The sequence below is a fragment of the Vulpes vulpes genome, chromosome 1 (assembly GCF_048418805.1).
Source record: "Vulpes vulpes isolate BD-2025 chromosome 1, VulVul3, whole genome shotgun sequence".
Classification (NCBI taxonomy): domain Eukaryota; kingdom Metazoa; phylum Chordata; class Mammalia; order Carnivora; family Canidae; genus Vulpes; species Vulpes vulpes.
This window is the reverse complement of record NC_132780.1, coordinates 191,409,689-191,429,908: the sequence shown is the minus strand read 5'-3', so window position 1 is coordinate 191,429,908 and position 20,220 is coordinate 191,409,689. Positions and strand designations below refer to the sequence as shown.

At 40.5% G+C, this 20,220-nt stretch overlaps 1 protein-coding gene across 1 annotated transcript in view; it reads left to right on the top strand.

Annotated features, from left to right (window-relative positions):
* PREP (prolyl endopeptidase) overlaps positions 1–20,220 on the top strand; it is a 116,871-nt gene that overhangs the window by 23,640 nt on the left and 73,011 nt on the right. Inside the window, exons 3-6 of the mRNA XM_072738113.1 lie at positions 138–271; positions 1,438–1,568; positions 4,029–4,238; positions 7,829–7,950. Coding sequence (XP_072594214.1) covers positions 138–271; positions 1,438–1,568; positions 4,029–4,238; positions 7,829–7,950 — 597 coding nt within the window. The remainder of the gene's footprint in view (positions 1–137; positions 272–1,437; positions 1,569–4,028; positions 4,239–7,828; positions 7,951–20,220) is intronic.

Here is a 20,220-nt window from a genome sequence, read left to right as displayed (position 1 = left end):
ATAGTTAGTGCCACGTAAGGACTAGATATTATTTATTGAGAGAAAAATACGCTTTCATGGATGCCTATCAGTGGATGACATTCCACATGGAAAATTATATATCTGACTTGCTCTGTCCATTTGAATTTTCTCTCTAGGCTTTCGTTGAGGCCCAGAACAAGATTACTGTGCCATTCCTTGAGCAGTGTCCTCTCAGGGGTTTATACAAAGAGAGAATGACTGAACTCTATGACTACCCCAAGTATAGTTGCCACTTCAAGAAAGGAAAACGGTATGTGAGGTTGCTTTTATTTAATTTTCGTTTTACTTTTCTAATTGGATGCTTTCTTAAATCTTGAAATACAAAGTCCCAATAACTTAGTTTATGAACTTAATCCATTAAGAAATCAATTCATTTCTGTGCTTGAGTATGGGAACAATATTTTTTGGTCCATTGGCCATATTCTCAAAATAACGATTAAGAAAGTTAGTGGAGGTATTTCCTAGCAAAACAAATCTAGATTGTAGGAAATTATTGTTGTCTTATGGCTAGTAATTGGTGAGCTAGGATGATTTGTAGACAGCAGTGGAGATTTGTTTGCCTCTAAAATACTCTTTGGCTTAAACTACTAGAAAAGCTTTTATTATATGGATTTCTTTCATCTAAGAATGAAAGTGGGCCAAGAGATGGCACCCATTAATTCACTTCTCTTGTTCTTCTCCCTTTCACACTGATATAAATATATTCTCTCGTTCCGTTTTTTTTTTTAAGTCTCTGTGGAACCATCAGCACAAATTTACTTGAGAATTTCTTAGATGCCCTCCTCCTTGTCTCTCTTTCACACACACACACACACACACACACACACACACACACACACACACACAAATCAGCAAAGTATGATCTATATGCCTAACCCTTCCCTCTGCTTGTTTTTGTAAATAAAATCGAAATGGCACACAGACGTGTCCATTCATTTATAGATTATCTTAGCTGCTTTTGTACAACTATAGAATTGACAAGTAGCAACAGAGAATATTTGTTGTCTGGCCCAATGCGGAAGAGACTTGCTGACCCCGGCCCTAGCAGCCTGTCCAGGGAAGGATCCATCATTTTATTTTAGAAAATCTGTTTTTTTTCCTCCATTGAAAAAAGTTACTGTTTTATTTGATTATCAGTTTTAGTTCTAGCAAATGATGCAGTCTTTATTTGTCCCTGGTTAGCTAATATGCAGGATTACAGTAAATTATTTCAACACTTCAAGCAATTCAGATACCAAACTCTAGTTACAGGAAACTGGTGGGACCTTCCACCCTAGTCCCCATGTCTCTGGCATGGCCCGTTTTCAATTAGACATCTATGTTTTGTTTTTCTTTTTCTTTTTGCTTATGTGTATTTGATTGTACCCCACAAATGGAAAAGCCCACAGCTAAATAAAGACCATCTCTGTCCCCCAGGTATTTCTATTTTTACAATACAGGTTTGCAGAACCAACGAGTATTATATGTACAGGATTCCTTAGATGGTGAAGCCAGAGTGTTCCTCGACCCCAACCTACTCTCTGATGATGGTACGGTGGCGCTCCGAGGTGAGTGCTACACAGCTAAGCCCACAGGAGTCCCAGGGCCCTCACTCATGGCTCTAACTTTGGTGCAGTCACTTCACCTCTAAAACACCAGACAGGATGGACCATATTGTAGAACAGATGCACATCCAATATCAGGAAATCTAATTTTTGCACAGTATCTTTAGAATACATGAGTAGCCACATGTTCTGGTGGCCTGAAGCGGAGCTGGAGAATAATTCACACTGGACCCAAATTAGCTTCTAGGGCTTCTGAGATATTTAAGTATCATCATCATTGCTTCTAACATCCCTGAGACCTGTCTGTGTTTAGGGGGAAAAAAAATCTTATATAAGTAATTTAAGCTCTAGGAAGAATGAAGGATGTCCCAGCTATGAATATAGGACAGGAAAGAATATTTATGAGATCCCTTTCCTTGGTGAAAAGGAAGTGATCAGAGTTTTAAAATTTAGTTGTCAGTATTGTAGAATTTGAAGTAGAAAACCACAGTCTTGAAGAAATTAGTCAACTTGATACCTTGTTCTGAAGATGCAAGTTTAAAACCCAAATTGGTAAGTTTTGCCTATAGTTGCTCTGTGTCTTCTAAATAACTCCACCCCAAGATAACCTTCACAGGCCATAAAGATTACCCTAGGTTTGTGCCATAAGCTCTAGTTCTAGGGAAGGATGTTGGCTCTTCTCTGGTTCTATGTTTTAATAATTGTGTACTCTGAGAATCATCTCTTATTAGGATCCTAGATTTTAGTGGAGTTGGCTCAGCATCCCCCCGTAGCATCTTCTCTTTTATAGAGAAAGCACGATGAAGGCTCAGCCCTGTGGAGCTGAGCGATTAGAACACTCTAGTCCTGTAATCGAGTAGGTGGGAGTGAAAGGGCCCTGTTCCCACAGCACTGTGTGAAGACCCTTTTATAAAGCCACTCAGTCATTTAATGGTTCCTCCTCTCTCCTTCTCAAGTAGGCTGTGTGTGTATAAATAATGATCCTTTATGTAATTAGTGTTGAAAGTAATCAGTATTGAAAATACGATGCCAGCCAGCTAACTAAGAACATTCTTCTACGAATTTGAGCTTGCGGTTGTAAGCAAATGTAATACACTGGTTCTGTGCAGTAATACACCCTGTGTAGGCTGTCATTTAATTTTAACAAAGGTCTATCTTGTAACTTATCCAGAAGAACTTCATTATAAGAGGGTCTCTGAAAATCCATTTCAGGACCTTTTAAAGGAATGCCTGCCAAGTACGGGTCCTGATAGCTGAAAAGGAAAATTAGACATGGGACCTGACCTAGTCTTCAAATTTCCTGTAAATGGTATTATAGGGGAGTTACAGTATAAGTGAACATACAGATTCTTTTTTGATACCATATGATTTTTTTATACATTTCAAATGAACATTTTTATTTAAATTTTTCGTGAAATTTTTCTAATTATATATAAATAATTTATGTAGAGTAAGAAGTAATTTCTCCCTATCGCCTTCTAGACTCTTTTCTGTATTTATATTTAGGTGAGCCTGAGTACTTAATAGGAATTATAAAGGATTAATAAGTAGGTCTTGTGAAATCTTAAACTTATTTACCACCAACAGAAATTCCATGTAAAGCAGTAGGAAACCTATGAAAATAGTTGGGTTTCTGACAGTAATTTTCAACCCCTAGTAAAGTTTAGCAAACATCGTAAGAGGAAATCTCTCGTGTCACTGTCTGGTGCTTTCTATACATAAATATACAGAATTTCTTAACACACATTCCATAGTGATTAGAACATTCTCTCATGGACTTAAAGAATTAGACACGCATAATGGTTCATGGATGGTGTTACTTTTCTTTCTTTTTTGTGGTTCCTTAGAATTATGTTCTGTGTGAGCCCTCATTGCAACCCTCAGGCTTTATTTACCTGGGCTTGTGCTAGTCAGGTTGTGTGGATGTTAATCCTTGAGTGCCAGGAATATGCAGAAAATGAGGTTGTAAAAAGTGATTTCAAATAGTTTGGACTCCATTCCAAAAATTACTTAATGGCTTCCATTTAGTTCTGTTACATGGTATGTGTCATAATCCAGTCATTACTCTAAAAGCAGTTTCCTTATTCTTTTCTCCCCCCCTCCTTCTTTTTAGAGTATAAATAAAATATGCTGAAAGTCTCAGATGAGCCCTGCTTTTAACTGAACTGCTCATTGAATTGTAGAACTATAAACAATGGAGGCATGTTAGTGGTCATGTAATCTAATACATCATTTTACAGATGAAGAAACTAATACCTGGAGGGGCTAGGACACTTGTCCATGCTCATGAAGTGAATTCCTTTGAGGCCTGGGCTCAGTCCCCAGGGTTCCTCATTAAGGTTCCCTGCTCCTTCCATGGCACTTATGGCAGAAAACTTTGTCAGACAGCACAGAGGGCAGCAGGCAAGGCCAGGGTTTGTGCCCCCATGTTCACTGTGTGAGAATTTCTCCTGTGTCCCATAGGCTATGCGTTCAGTGAAGATGGTGAATATTTTGCCTATGGTCTGAGTGCCAGCGGCTCAGACTGGGTGACGATCAAGTTCATGAAAGTCGATGGTGCCAAAGAGCTTCCAGATGTGCTCGAGAGAGTCAAGTTCAGCTGTATGGCATGGACCCACGATGGGAAGGGGATGTTCTACAACTCATATCCCCAACAGGACGGAAAAAGTGATGGTAAGTTAAGATGTCAGGTGGTGCATCTTTTTCAGGAAATAGAAGTGTGACTTCATATGACTTTAAAAGCTAACCCTACATAGAAGGTTTTTTGGTGTAGAACCAAGGTTCCTCAAAGAATGTTGTAGCAGTTACAATTACTGTGTGGCAGATTGCCACAAAACTTAATGTCTTAGAATAATAATAACTGTATTATTCTTATTTTTTAATTTTATTTATTTTTGTTTGCTTGTGAGTCTGTGGGTTGGCCACACAGTTCTAGATTAGCTGAGTTCTGGCATGTGTCTCTGTTCAGCTGTGGGTCATTTAGCTGATCTTGGCTTGTCTCTTTTCCATGTCAGGGGCTTTGGCTCTGAGCCTTGTGGTTTCTCATCCTCAGGTTGTGTGATGGACAGACTCACATCAAGGCTAAGCAATCCCAACTATGTGCTTCCTGGAAAAGCCATGGAAAACCACCAAGTGCTACAAAGCTTTCTTTTCTATTACGGTGTTATCTTACTTGTTTCTCACATCAACAATGTGTGTGTGTGAATTACTTCCAGAGTGATATCCAGTCAATACTTGGTCTCTCTCTCTAAGTTATCTTTTAGAGCATTTTCAGGTTCACAGCAAAATTAAGCAGAAAGTACAGAGATTTCCCATATGACCCCTGCCCCCTCCCCCCCACAGAGCCTTCCCTATTTTCAACATTCCTCACCAGAGTAGGTACAAATGGTGAGTCTCCATTGACACATCATAATCACCCAAAGTCCAGAGCTTATATTAGTGCTCACTCTTCGTGTTATATGTTCTATGGGTTGGGAAAAATGAATAATGATGCGTATCCACCATTGTAGTATCCTACAGAGTAATTTTACCACCCTCATAATCCTCTGTGTTCCACCTGTTTATCTTCCCTCTCTACTAGCCTCTGGCAACCACGAATCTTACTGTCTCCGTAGCTTTGCCTTCTCTGGAGTGTCGTATAGTTTGAATGATACAGATATGGCCTTTTTAGATCGGCTTCTTTTGCTTAGTAATATGCATTTAAGTTTCCTCCATGTCTTTTCATGGCTTGGTAATTCATTTCACTGAGTAGAATTCCATTATCTGGATATAGCACAGTTTATTTATCCATTGACCTATTTTTTTTTTCTTCAATCCATTCGCCTATTGAAGGGTATCTTGGTAGAGTTCAGGGTTTGGCAGTTAGAGATAAATCCTGCCAGAAACATCTGTGTGCAGGTTTTTGCGTGGACATACATTTTCAGATACTTTGGGTGAATACCAAGGAGTTCAGTGATTGCTGGATTGTATTATAAGAATATGTTTAGTTTTGTAAGAAACTACAAAATGGGAATGCCTAGGTGGCTCAGTTAGTTAAGTGTCTGCCTTTGGCTGAGGTCATGCCGTTTTGGGATCAAGTTCCACATCTGAAGTCTCTTTCTCCCTTTCCCTTTGCCCCTCCCCTTGCTTGTGCTCGCTCTCTCACAAATTAATTAATTTTAAGAATGGAAGGAAGGGAGGAAGGAAGGAAAAAAGGAAGGAAAAAAAAGGGGAAGGGAAAGGGGAACCACTACATTGTCTTCCACAGTGGCAGTAGTAGTTTGCATTCCCATCAGCAATGAGTGAGAAGTTTCTTTTGTCCCACATTCTCCCCAGCTTTTGGTACTACTTTTCTGGATTTTGTCCACTCTAATAGATGTGTAGTGACATTATTGTTTTAATTTGCGTTTCCCTGCTGACATTCGATGTGGACCATCTTTTCCTGTGCTTCTTTGCCATCTGCCTATCTTCTTTAGTGAGGTTTCTGTTAGGGTCTTTGACCCTTTTTTTTTTTTAATAGGGTTGTTTTCTTATTTTTGAATTTCAAGAATTCTTTGTAAATTTTGGGTAACAGATCTTCTGCAGATATTTTCTCCCAGCCTGTGACAACTTGTCCTATTCTCTTGACAGTGCCTTTCACAGAACAAATTTTTTATTTTAATGAAGTCCAGCTTATCAGTTCATTCTTCCTGGATCATACGTTTGACATTGTATCTAAGAAGTTGCCAAACCCAAGGACATCCTGATTTTCTCATATGTTAACTTTTAGAGTTTTATAGTTTTGCATTTATGTTTAGGTTTATGATCCATTTGGAGGTATTTTTTTGCAGAGTATAAGGTCTGTTAGACATTTTTTTGCATGTGGATGTCCAGTTGTTCCAACGCCATTTGTTGAAAAGGCCGTCTTTGAAAAGGTGTATTGGCTTTGCTCCTTTTATTTATTTATTTTTTAAGATTTTATTTATTTATTCATGAGAGACACAGAAAGAGGCAGAGACCCAGGCAGAAGGAGAAGCAGGCTCCACACAGGAAGCCTGACATGGGACTCGATCCCAGGTCTCCAGCATCACAACCTGAGCTGAAGGCGGCGCTAAACCGCTGAGCCTCCCGGGCTGCCTTGCCCCTTTGTTAAAGACCAGTTGACTGTATTTACATAGGTCTATTTCTGGGCTCTCTACCCTGCTCCATTGCTTTACTGTCTGTTCTTTTGCCAGCACCACACTGTTTTGATTACTTACAGTAAATCTCAAATTGGGTAGTAGCAGTTCACCAACTTTGTTCTTTTCCTTCAATATTGTGTTGGCCATTCTGGGTTTTTTCCTTCTCCATATAAACTTTAGGATTAGCTCACTAATATCCACAAAATAACTTGTAGGGATTTTTATTGGAATTAAATTGCATCTGTAGATCAAGTGGGGAAGAATTGACATGACAATATTGAGTATTTCTGTCCATAAACATGGAATATCTCTCCATTTATTTGGTTCTTTTTTGATTTCTTTTATCAGTTTTATAGTTTTTCTCATATAAGTCTTATACATATTTTATTAGATTTGTACCTAAGCATATAATTTTGGGGGCTACTAATGTAAATGGTATTGTGCTTTTTTTTTTTTTTTTTTTTTTTGGTATTGTGCTTTTTAAAAAAAAATTTTTATTGAGGTGTAATCAACATAAATTATATTAGTTTTTGGTGTACAACCTAATGATTCAATATTTGCACATATTATGAAATGATCACCATATAAGTCTCCATCACATCACCATATATAGTTATAAAATTCTTTCTTGTGATAAAGAAGAGATAACATCTCCTCTCTTAGCAACCTTTATTTTTTTTATTTATTTATGATAGTCACAGAGATTGAGAGAGAGAGAGGCAGAGACATAGGCAGAGGGAGAAGCAGGCTCCATGCACTGGGAGCCCGATGTGGGATTCGATCCCAGGTCTCCAGGATCATGCCCTGGGCCAAAGGCAGGCGCCAAACCGCTGCACCACCCAGGGATCCCTCTTAGCAACTTTTAAATACGCAATACAGTATCATTAACTATTACTAGCTATGGTCACTGTGCTGTGTATTATATGCTTAATGATACTGTGTTTTTCATTTCAAATGCCATTTATTCATTGCTGGTATATAGGAAAGCAGTTTACTTTTGCATGTTAACTTTGTATCCTGAGGCCAGGTAATTAACTTTTTAAACATTTCTAGCACTGTACAATATGGGTGGAATAGATTTTTCTTTGCCAACTGTACTTCAGTATATATTTTTAACTCCTTCAGGTACGGAGACATCCACCAATCTCCATCAGAAGCTCTGTTACCATGTATTGGGGACTGATCAGTCAGAAGACGTTTTGTGTGCTGAGTTTCCCGATGAGCCTAAGTGGATGGGTGGAGCTGAGGTATGGCACTCCTGTGATACTGTCCCGCAAAGACGATGTCATATGAATCATGTACATGAATATCCTTGTTGTGTGATCTTTATGGATGTTATAAATCCTGTGAGTGAATAGTCTCTTGTTAAAAATAATGGCATTTAAATTGACTCTTAATAGTGAAGGTGATAAACCTTTTAACTGCAACCTCAACATAAAACCTTTAATACTACAAGTAATACATGCTTATGGTAAAAAAAAAAAAAAAGTGAAAGTAGAGAATCACATAAAGCAACACGTGAACATTTTGAAATTCAGAATCATACATCTCAAAGATGAGGAGAGCATCCTTCCAAAAATTTTTGTAGAAGTGAGAATGTGGGTAGAGAGAGAGAGTATGTGTTTTCCTTTCTTACACAGCTTTCCTCTTTGTTCACTTGTTTTTGCATTAAAATTTTAGACATTTTCTTGTCTAATAAATAGTTCACATATTACTTGGGGGTCTTGACCATCACCAAACTGTATTGAAGTCTTTGAAGCTACTTGTTACGGATTTTATTCTGTATCTTGAAAACCAACTGTGAAAAAACGTAGGGGTACTTGGAGTAAAAATTTAACTCTTGTTATGTTAGTTCATTTCTGTGTACTATGAAATATTTTTTAAGGAAAGAGAAGCATTCTGAATGTTTTGATATATGTGGGCTGTTGATCCTTTTTTTAAAAAAAGATTTTATTTATTTATGTATTTATGTATTCATTCATTCATTTGTGAGAGACACACAGAGAGGCAGAGACACAGGTAGAGGGAGAAGCAGGCTCCATGCAGGGAGTCGGATGGCGGGACTCAATCCCCGGATTCTAGGACCATGCCCTGAGCAGACTTAACCGCTGAGCCACCCAGGCACCCCCTGTTGATCCATTTTTAATGGGATGAGAAATCCATTACAAAGTCTTTAGCTCATGGAGCCACTTACTTAGAACTTTGGTAAAAAAGGAACATTTGATATTTGAACTTCGGCTCATGGATCTCAAGCTTCACAGGTGGATAGAATAGGAATCCACAGTATTTTAGTTTATGTGTGTTGATATACCTCATTCCAGATTGTCCCTATATTTATTTATTGTTTCCCTAGACTAGGAGTTGGTACACCACTGCCTCCCTTCCAGCCACATATGGCCTGCTGCCAGCTTTTACAAATAACATTTTTTCAGAAGATAGCCACACCGTTTGTTTCATATTGTCTGTGACTGCTTTCAGGCTGCAATAGCAGAGCTGAGTAGTAACCTCAAAGGGCCCCATGGTCCACCGAGCTGAAAATATTTATTTTCTGGCCCTTAAGAGAAAAAACTTGCCAGATTTAATGCAGCGTGTTAAAAGTAAATTTATAGGACCTATACTACCTGAAACTGTCCTTTTTTCATGCATGTTCCTTCTCACTGAAGTGCCCTTCCCCCATGAACTTTCTTTGTGGAGTTACTATTGCCTACCTGTTTGTTTTTAATGGCTTTTCTGACTATTTGTGGATTGTTTTTACTGTTTTCTTCTGAGTTCAGCTTCTCCTCCTACCTGAGTTTTCTGGTTACTACAGATAATAGTTGTTGGTTTATAAAATAATGTACATTTTAACTGTCATCTGAGTGAAACAGAGAGGTAAATATGCTACCAAACAATGTTTTAATGTTAGATCATGTGCGTCTCTCTTTTACTTCATTTGGGGGGGGAAGGTATTGATGGGAGAAACCTAAAATAATATATTTTAATCGATTTTATGTCCTCTGGAGTCTTCATAAAAGCAAAGACCTACTTTCCTAGAGAAACTTTTATGCTTCAAAGCTAATAATTTCATTACAGCAGACCTATTTTAACTAAGGTGAATGTATTTGGTTGATATGATAATGTGAATACTGAAAATAAATGCCAAAATATTTATATAATTTAGCATATTGGTATAAGAGGAAATAATCTTTATAGTAGAATATGCATGCAACTCAAGTTGCATGGATCTCTCTTAGCATTTGGTTGAAGGAGTTAGATTTTTTTTTTACTTTTAAGTTGTGGTGAAATATACATGACAATTTTCTGGTTTAATCATTTTTAAGTATAAAGTTAAGTGCCATTAATTACATTCACATTATTGTGCAACCACCACCAGTATACATCTCTAAAACTTTTTTCATCTTGCAAAACTGAAACTATACCCATTAAGCAATAACTCCCCATGTCCCCTGTTCTCCCCATTCCCTAGCAGCCATCATTCTATTTTCTGTCTCTCTGTTGGACTATTCTAGATGCACTGTATAAATGTCATCATACAGTATTTATCCTTTTGTGACTGGCTTTTTGACTCACATAAAGTCCTCGGGTCCATCCATGTTGTAATGTGTATCAGAATTTTCTTCCTTTTTTATAGTTGAATAATATTCCATTATGGGTATATGCCACATTTTATTCATCTGTTGATGGACGCTTGGGTGTTTTCATAGCATTATTGTGAGCAGCCAGTTTCTTAAAATGCGGTGAGGGGCACCTGGGTGGCTCAGTCAGTTAAGCATCCAATTCTTATTTTGTCTCAGATCATGAGCTCAGGGTCTTGAGATCAAGCCCCAGGTTGGACTCCAAGCTGGGCATGGAGTCTGATTGAGATTCTCTCTCTCCCTCTGCCCCTTGTCTCTCCTACTCACATGTTCTCCCTCCCTCACTTGCTTGTTCAAAAATAAATAAATAAATAAAAATATAGTGGAGATATATATGCATTTAGTATCTATACATTCAACTCTACTAGGAGAGTGAAAAGAAAAGTAGACTTAAATGGTTGAAGTGATCCTTCTACACCTTCACTAAAAGATATTCACTCTATGTGAATTGTCTAATATAATCTTTATCAAAGCCTCGAGAAGGAGGTCATTATTCCATCATATGGACAAAGCCAGAGAGATTAACTTGCAAGTCCATGGCTGGGACTGCCTGCTGAGTGCATTAGACTTCACAGCCTGTTGTGTCTTCCTAACTGCACTCCCTTGGCCTCTCTGGTCAAAAGGAAAGAAGTCTTGCAGAAACCGAAGCAATGACTGTTGAAGGGATGGGCAGTAAATGAAGGGATGCGTCTGTACTGCACCGGAGGAATAAAGTTGTTAAAAAACTAAAGGGACCTATATGGTGAGTCCTAAGGAACTTTATGTTGGATTGAAGCCTTACTAGGGAATTATTCAGAGGAAGTCTATAAGAAAACCAGCAGGCTTAATAAACACAAACTGAGTGAGTTTTCCCTGAAGCCGTAGTCCAGCTGCTTGAGTGGTCTTGTTACAACAGGTGACACCCCACCAGGTGCCAGGGTTGGTTGCTTCAGAGCCATGCTTTGATGCATGTGCTGCGTTGTTCTTTTATTTTTTCAAGTAGTTGCTTTGGGGATCATCATTTTAAACCTAGTATTTTGTCAATACCTTCAACACTTTAACAGGGTGTGAATGGAGAGCTAGTGCTATAGTGATGGTGCACTGTAACAGAAATTCAGAGATTTTATCCTAGTCCTGTCTGCACAGCCTTGGGTGCATCACTTCTCTCTAAACCTCCTTCCTTCGTTTCCTCCGGGAGATGACTCTGAGAGTCTATGGATAGAGGATTTAGCACAACATCTCATCGACCCTGACACAGGCTGCCTGAGTGACCAGGTAGCTGCTGGGTATGAGAGCAGCTTGGGCTTTGTGGATGTGGTTGGAGGGGCCTTTGAGTGTGTGCAGGTGCGTGGATTTCTCCGATGAGCTGCCATAGTCCTCTGGCTGCTGCGGTCCAGGTTCACTGAGGACCTCCCTCTGTATCCTAGATACTCTCTCCTTATGGCTCCTCTTCCTTCACAGACGCCTTCTCTGCCTTCCCGCACGGACAGGTCTTTCTTGCCTTGAGCAGTCCATAACGTACAACCAGGAAGCAGCTTTAGTTTTTCCCTCTTTGCCTGTGATGGCATCTTTCTCTCCAGGACGACTGACTTCCATCCAGCAGAACCCACAGCTTCCTGGATGCTTTCAGCTATTAGAACTGTTAGAAAGATCCACCACAGTCCAAAGCAAAGTCTCAGTCTCTCTAGTTAACGTGCTGCTTCCCTCTCCCCAGCTCAGATTTGGTGAGCACATGGAGGACTAGCAGGGTAATGGGGACCTCTCAGCCCCCTGCTTGGTGGTTTATCTTTTTTTTTTCCATACAAAGACTTTATTCAAGATAGCCCCAAACTAGCACAGCACAAATGTCCATTATCAAATGCATGAATGAACTAATTGTGGTACATCCCTACAATAGAGTACTACTCAGCAGTAAAAAGGACCAAACTGTTGATAGACTCAGCAACAGGAATAATTATGCTCAGTGAAAGAAGCCAGAAGAAAGGAGTACCCAGTGTTTGATTCCATTTATAGAACACTCTAGAAAATGCAGACCAGTCTATAATGGCACAAAACAGATCCGTGGTTGCTTGGGGAGGGGGGTGAGGAAGAGAAGGGAGGGGACATGAAGGGTAGAAGAGAACTCTGGAGGATGATCAGACTGAGACACTGAGATTGACATTTTACAGGTGAGGCTATTCTGAGCAATGACCGCATCTCCAGTTTCCTCCCCTTGGTTATCCGAGGATTAGTTTCTCCAGCGGCCACGCAGGGAGGAGGAGTTGGAGGAGGGCAACAGGATTCTTGCTCCTCCGGAGCTGTTTGTCGACGTCTGGTTGCCACAGTCCACTTACAGTCATGACCAGTGTCTTGGTCCCAGCTTCTAGCCCCTACGTGGCGTCCTTTCTCCATTCTGGGAACCTGTCTGCTCTTCTCTGCTGTGGATGATAAACTCTCTGGATCACATTGGTGTTGCCTCCCAAGGCTTCTGCTCTCAGCAGGGTTCCCTTGAAATCTGGGCCTCTCTGTAGCTCTCTTCTTCCAACCTTTTACTGCAGGGACCTTTCAAGATGACTAGAGGGAGGCTCCCTTCCTGGTGTCTCTTGTTCCAAGGGAAGTGACTGACCTCAGTGGGTTGCTCCATCCCGGAAGGGTGGGCGGTGGGCGCCACTGCTCTCCTCACCTGCCGGCCCACGGCCTCCTGCCCCCAGTCCCTGCAGCTCCCTCATGCCCCTGGTGGTATGAAACCTGTCTAGCATTTGACTTAGAGGGACAGTGGTGTCAGTTATTTAACATAGACTATAAGGCTTAACTTGGAAAGCTGAATTGTGGGAGAGTAGAATTTATCATGTTTTAGAAGGTTCTACTGGATCAAAAAAAAAATCTCTGTTTTGAAGTGATTCCCAGAGCTCTGGGGGGGAGGGTACCAAAAACTAAGGAAATCAAAGTATTTTGAAGCACTCTTCCCAGCAGAGGGTGCTCTAGAATGAAGATTCTGAAAATGCATCCAGTACCTTTAGGAAGGATTAAGGAGAAAGTGCCCAGCCTCTTTGTGACTATCCTGACTTCTATACTGAGAACCTAATTTGTCGTAACTGATTCTTGAAAAAAGGGTTTCTTTTTTTTACAACAGCAATCCTAATATTAATATTTATCATGTATCTCTAACCATTATTATATGTCACTTGTGAGCCGTAATCATTCAAGTGTGTGTATTTGGATAGACATTTATATATTATATATATATACACATATAAACATGTAAAATCACTGCCTGGTGACTCCGTGGGCACACAGGGAATGTTAGTTTCCTTACCCCCGCCCCCCCTTCCTCTGCCGTTCATGCCCATGAAGACCCCTGAGGCCTGGTCTTTGCTGTACGCAACATAGACGGTGACGTCCAGGGGTCCCTCAGGGAATTCTGCGTCACCATCACCTCTCACTCACTGGATGGCTTTGGCTTGGAGCAGAAATTGTTCAGCAGCCCTCTTCCCAGTCAGCACACTTCATGCACCTGCTCCCCGGGTGCCCAGGAGGCCGTCGCTGTGGGTGCAGTGCAGTGCTAGGGCTGGGCGATACTCGGGAGCAAGACAGGCATGCTCTGGGCCTTGGGAAGGTGTTCTCGTTGCAGTAGACCATTCTATTTATAAACACTTTAAAATATTGCTGAAGGGCTTAGGGGCTCATAACACAGTTTCCACCACGTTCCATTCGTGGGTCATTTTAAAGACAAGATGCTTTGTCCTCTTGACCTTAGCTTTGGGAATGGAGCCAGAGGCCGCCAGCGTGTGTTAGTGGAGAGCCTTGCATTTGCTGATTCCCCACGTTCATCACGAGAGTGGCCGAGTGGTTGTCTTTCCAGCAGCTCTGGGTGGATTCCCATCTAGACTGTGCGTGTCCATGGCTCATCACCCATGTCCTGTCTTTCATCAGCACCCTAGGGCGTCACAGTGTCCATCATGCTGATTAGCACGCAGGAAAATCCCAGCAGGATGGTGGGGAAGGAGAGTCAGGAAGCCACACAAAGACCCATGTGAGTAAAGCTAGAAAGCAGTGCTGCTCTGTACACGTGAAATAGCTCCTGACAGGAGAGAATTGGCTTTTGTGGTCATAGGGTTGGATTTGCTGGTCAGTCACTTCTCACCTGTCCCCTCTTGGTCAGTAGGAGAAAAGAAAACAGGCAGTAGATTCTTAAACACCCAAACTGCGCTGCTAGAGAAACAACCAGGTAGATTGGACACGGTGGCGGCTGTCTCATGTCAAGACCTAACGCTACTTGCTTGCCTTTGAAGGTGTTCTTTTTCCCCCTAAAATTTTCTGGCATGTCTGTTTCTCTATATGAGAACGCATCATATAGTATTTGGGTTGATTTCTGTTTTCCTCCAATGCTGTAGGACCACACTCTATTGGGAAAGCTGCATGATCTGATCTAATGACCACCTGTTGGAGATGTTTATGTTGACAAACATCACATGAGCGTATGACTACCCCTGCACTTCTGTACCACGCTACTCCTATTTTTATACAGATCCGTAATGAGTCCTGTAAGTGAAAAGCCATCACTGTAGATGATTAGTTCGACCTTTAAAAGTTTTCCTGGATTAAGTTTTGCAAACATATGTTAATATTAAAGAGACGATGCTACGATTCACTACCATTATGAAAGGAATCCAAAAGAGACTAAAGAGAAATAAAATTGGTAAAGTTTCCCGCTCTGAGAGGAACATGATTAACTCCCAAAGCTATTAAAATCCGTTTTCACTCCTTTTGTTAATTTTCAGACAATTTTAAGTCTCACTGCTTTTTAGGATACCTTCTTTTGTATCCACAATTCTTTTATCATGCTATGTAAAAGGGACTACTTTCCTCAATTTGAAAAAGTGCATGTAGATTCAAATTATGAAAAAAAGAAAAACTTTCTTCACTTCTTGTTAGATTCTAAGTGGAAAATATTATATGTACCAATGAAATTTCATGTCTGTGGAGATTTGGTTATTGACATGAGACCACATGACTGGAGCTCAACAGCTCTCACGTAAAATAGCTTAGGAGTTGTTCTTTGAAAATGATAATGTGTTTGGGGTACCTGGGTGGCTCAGTCAGTTAAGTGTCTGCCTTTAGCTCGGGTTATGATCCTGGGGTCCTGGGATCCAGCCCTGTGTCAGGCTCCCTGTTCAGTGGGATCCTGCTTCTCCATTCCATCCCCCACACCCTGGCTTGTGCGCTCTCTCTCTCTCTCTCTCTCTCTCTAAAAGAAATCTTAAAAAAAAAAAAAAAAAGAAAAGAAAAAGAATGTTTGACAACTATGTGCCCTTGTCATTTGAAAAACAACTTTGTAGGTAAATGATTGGGAATTTACAACATTAAGTAATCATCTGTTTATTTTCTCTTAACATGAGATGTGTGAAGAAAAGCTAGTTGATTCAAGTCATTTGAAAAGCCCAGCTGTTCTTTCTTATTGTGTAGTATTGAGACTGAGAAGAGCCAGATTCAATGACTTTAAAACGTTCATAATGCTAGTAAGAGTAGTAAATAATAACCTAAGTTTAGTGTTCAAAATAAACTATGAAGATCCCGTTCTCCAGAGAAACCGCTATTATTATCATCAGATTAGTTCTATTTCACCCCATTTCTGCAAATTCATTTTTTTTTTAAGATTTTATTTATTTATTCATGAGACACACACACACAGGCAGACCTAGGCAGAGGGAGAAGCAGGCTCCCTCGGGGGCCCCGGTATGAGACTCGATCCCAGGACCCCAGGATTACGACCTGAGCCAGATGCAGATGCTCAACCACTGAGCTACCCAGGTACTCTGTAAATTAATTAAAAAAAAAAAAAAAAGGCCTCGAATGGAAAAAAAGCTGAAGACATCTTGTAAATATGGACCAGCCTGATCCAGACTCTGGTCTGCATGGATCACTCTTACACCTACATGAGGTATTTGCTGAATGAAAACATTTGATAAAAACATATTATTAAGACCTAGATTCCCCTGAGCTTTAAACTCTCTGGTGTTAGAGCTCCTGGGTTTGTAGAGGTTGTCATCATGAATGCGCTAAGTCACATGAGTTTTGTGTTCATTGGAGCAGCATATGCGAACCTAACAGAATGAAGTATAAAATACGTGGTCCATCTCTTAGTTTGAATGATGTCTGTCCAGGGTCTCCTTGGTAAGTATTACTATCTCTTAAGGCCTCCAATACACAATTAAAATGTCTTAGTGAATCACTGTGGCTCCTTCAATGAAAGTAGAAAGTCTGAGAACCCCATACCTTGTGCCCTTTTGGTCAAGTGTCCGTGAGTATGGCAGCCGTCACTGGGTCCTGTCTTCAGAAACAGAAGCTAACACTTACCCAAGATTTTCTTCAGCAGCACAAAATATGCCAACCTGAGAAACCACGTAAGTTAGAGGGAGCGCTTCTTTCCACACTCCTCTGACCTCCTTTTGGGGGACCTTTCCTCAGCCAGGGCTTCTCAGTGGCTACATAGGTATGAGGGAGGCTGGGAATTCTCAATTCACAGTCCTGAGCCACATTTCTAAGTAAGCACCTTAGCAGCAGTCAGGGTGATAGCTGGTTGCACATCTGCTGCCTCTTGTTTCACTGCCAGGCTGGTGAACCAGAAGTGAGTTATTCGTTGGGCCTGCCCAGGAGACCGTGAGGAAGCATAGGAGTTGGGGGGTGTGCTAGGTTGCACACTGCGTGTGTACAGGGTGTTGTGATGCTTTGCATGCTGTCACAGGTCGGGCTCCTTGGGAAGCAGACCTGGAAGTTGAGTGGGAGTGCTTTTGAACCCTTCGCGCAGGCTGGGGGGTGAGGGCAGAGAGGAAGGAGCTGTGATGGAGCTGGGTTGGCTATCAGCATTTTCCTGACTGATAGACCCTTGCATTAATCAGTCATGGGGGGGGTGTTTAGGGGGAAACGCAAAAGGATTTGTGACCATGGGAGGGGCAGTTCTCTCCAACCTGAGGACAGGCCTGGAGTTTCTCAGCTGAGCACCCCTGCTCCTGGCCCTCAGCCTACCACAGCGTCCACTGCATGTGCTGCCGTCCATCGGCAGGACGTACACTTGAGAACAAATGTACGTGGCTCGAGCATATGTCTGCACAGGTCTGCGAACCAGACAGCTACACCACCGTAGCGGTTGCAAGGAGGCAAAATTCAAGCAACGGTTTTGAGAGAAATTCTGCTTCCCTTGTAGAGTCCTTTAAGGGCCATCCCTCCCCCAAAGCCTTCTCAGATCTCACCCTTCCTCCACCTCCCCTCCCTGTTAGCTGCCCTTCTCTGCACTCCTGTCATATTTTGAGCTGCTCACTATCAATGTTCTGTAGTGTTCGTCTGTGTGCATGAGCTCTTGAAGGCCCTGTCCTGTTGATCTGTGTTTTTCAGGCCCTGGTTCAGCAGCAGCCGACTCTCAGTAAATGTTGGTCAAGTAAAGGGCTTCAGCTCTGACCACTTGAATAGTGGACGTCTGTGTTTGGTGGCACATGTTAAATTATGTCTTTAGTAAGTAAAGGATGGCAAGTTGGCTCGCACACCGACTCCCCTGTTAAAACCAGCCACTGTGGTGACACTAGTCATCTCTAGCCCCAGCCACCCCCAGACGTGTGGGGTAGGGGGCTCTGACTAGGGTGGCTTTTGCATTCATTTTACTCTGTTGATGTTCGCCTGGTTGCAGATAATGAAAGGCTAAATGGTAGAGAATGGTTATTTATGAGTAAAGAATGATAGCTTTCATCCCTGTTGGTATTGTTTGGAGTGCAGTTACTAGATTTAATATTTGCAAATATAAATATTTGATTTACAATAATTTGTAGAATTTTTGTTAATATTTATTTGCATAAAGGTAGGTTTTCATGAAATAAAATCATTTGACTTAAGGAACATTTTTTTAAAAATATAGATCTAGAGTAGAAAAAAGCTGTGAAAAAGCACAGATTTAAGAATTACATCTTTCATAATTGGTTAGGCTAGTCTTAGGCCAACTTTGTTGGAACAGGTCAGTGCTTTTGAATCAGATTGATTGCTTCCAGAGAACACAGTTATTCTAGTTGATATCATATGTTTAAAGAAAAAAACAATAATATATTTTTTAAAGATTTTATTTATTTGACAGAGTGTGAGTGTGAAAGGGGGAGGGGCAGAGGGAGAGAGAAAATCTCACACTCCACACCAAGATTGGAGCCCAACATGGGGTTCAGTCCCACTACCCTGAGATCATGACCTGAGCCTAAATCAAGAGTCAGACGCTTAACCAACCACCCGGCGCCCCACAAAACAGTATTTTGGGAATGAGAATTTATAGTGTTTCATTAAGACCTGTTGGGGCCCTTGGCTCACCTGTTTATCTCTTTTCTTTTTACCTAGATTTCAGAAAAGTCTGTTGAGATGCAGTTGTCCTCCTCATTAACAATATTTTTCTCTCCTCCTCCCAGTGATTTCCAAAATTCATTTCTAAAAGTGCCTTGAAATAGTCTGAATGTGAAGCCTTGGTTAAATATACATTGTTACAATTTTGGTGGAAGGTGTACTTCATATTTTAGGACAGCATTGACATTCATAAATGATTTTGAAACCTGAGACTGAGCATTTGAAAATTCAAAATTGTTTCTGGTTTTTACAAATTTATTTGGTAGCTCTGGAACATCACTGGGTTGTGAAGAAGAGAGCTACAGTGAAAAAGACAGACTTAATTGGCATCCCGACATCAACGTACCTCGGGGCTTCCTACCTTAGATTAAATATAAACTGCTACAATATTTAGTCCAGCCAGAAATGCTGAGAAAAACTCATTAGACGTGCTTGAGACAGCTGTTGTCAAAGATTTGGTGTGGTTCTTGCAGTGAGTTTTACTGCCTTGTCTTCCGCTGGCTAAATCACTACAATTGAATTAACCATCATTTATGGTTGATATAGCACGACTTTAAGAACTAAGCTATAAAAATCCCATCTTTATATAAAGGATAAGAGAACAAAAGTCTGAAGTATTAATGAGGCTGCTTTTTATTACATTTGATAAAGTTATGATTGTAAGGTTGCTTGATGATACTAATATATAGGATGAATTAAAAATAAGGTGGAACTAAAATTCCAGACCTGAGTTTATTAACTATGTATATGAAAAGCTTATGGAAAACATACATAAAAGCCTAGAATAGGATATTTAACTCCCAAAGCAGTCAAAGAAGGGACAACATTCATAAGGAAATTTATATTAATACAGTATGAAGATGAAAGAAGGGGAAAGCAAGGTGAATAGAATACTTGAAACCAAGACCATGGAAGCCAGTACATCAGCAATAACAATCAATGAAAATGGAATATACATTCTTAGATTGGATTTTTTTAACTCAATCAAGTCTAATGTTCTTTTGCAAAAGACCTGCTTAAAACATAATGACAGGTAGGTTGGAAATACAATCAGGATGAGAATGGAGAAAAGAATTAATGGAAATCAGAAATTTATACGAGGATTCTCTAAAACTGTTTGACCGTCTTTGAAAAGAATCTGAGGAGCCTAGCAAAAGATGGAGGAGAATGCACTTGAGGCATTTGATGTTATGTGTAGTTTGTGGCAAAAGCCCATACGGCAAAATATGATTCATGTTTGTTAAAGGAAACTGCTTCTGGACTCAGAATAAAATGTCAACAGGAAAGAGCAGCCAAATTAAACAGAACTTTCTAGCATCTTTGATAAAACTATAACTTACTTGGAATCCCACTTCTGTTTCTCAAGAACAGATTATCTCTGTGTTTTAAAATAATTTTTTCAAAGAAAGAGGTGTTTAACTTAAAACATGCAGTGTGCTGCCAAGTGTTTAAAAATGCTGGACATTTTAGACCATGCATAATCGTTATGATTAATTTATAAATGCAAAGAACCTGATTGACAAACAGCTGGTCTACCAAAATGAACCTATA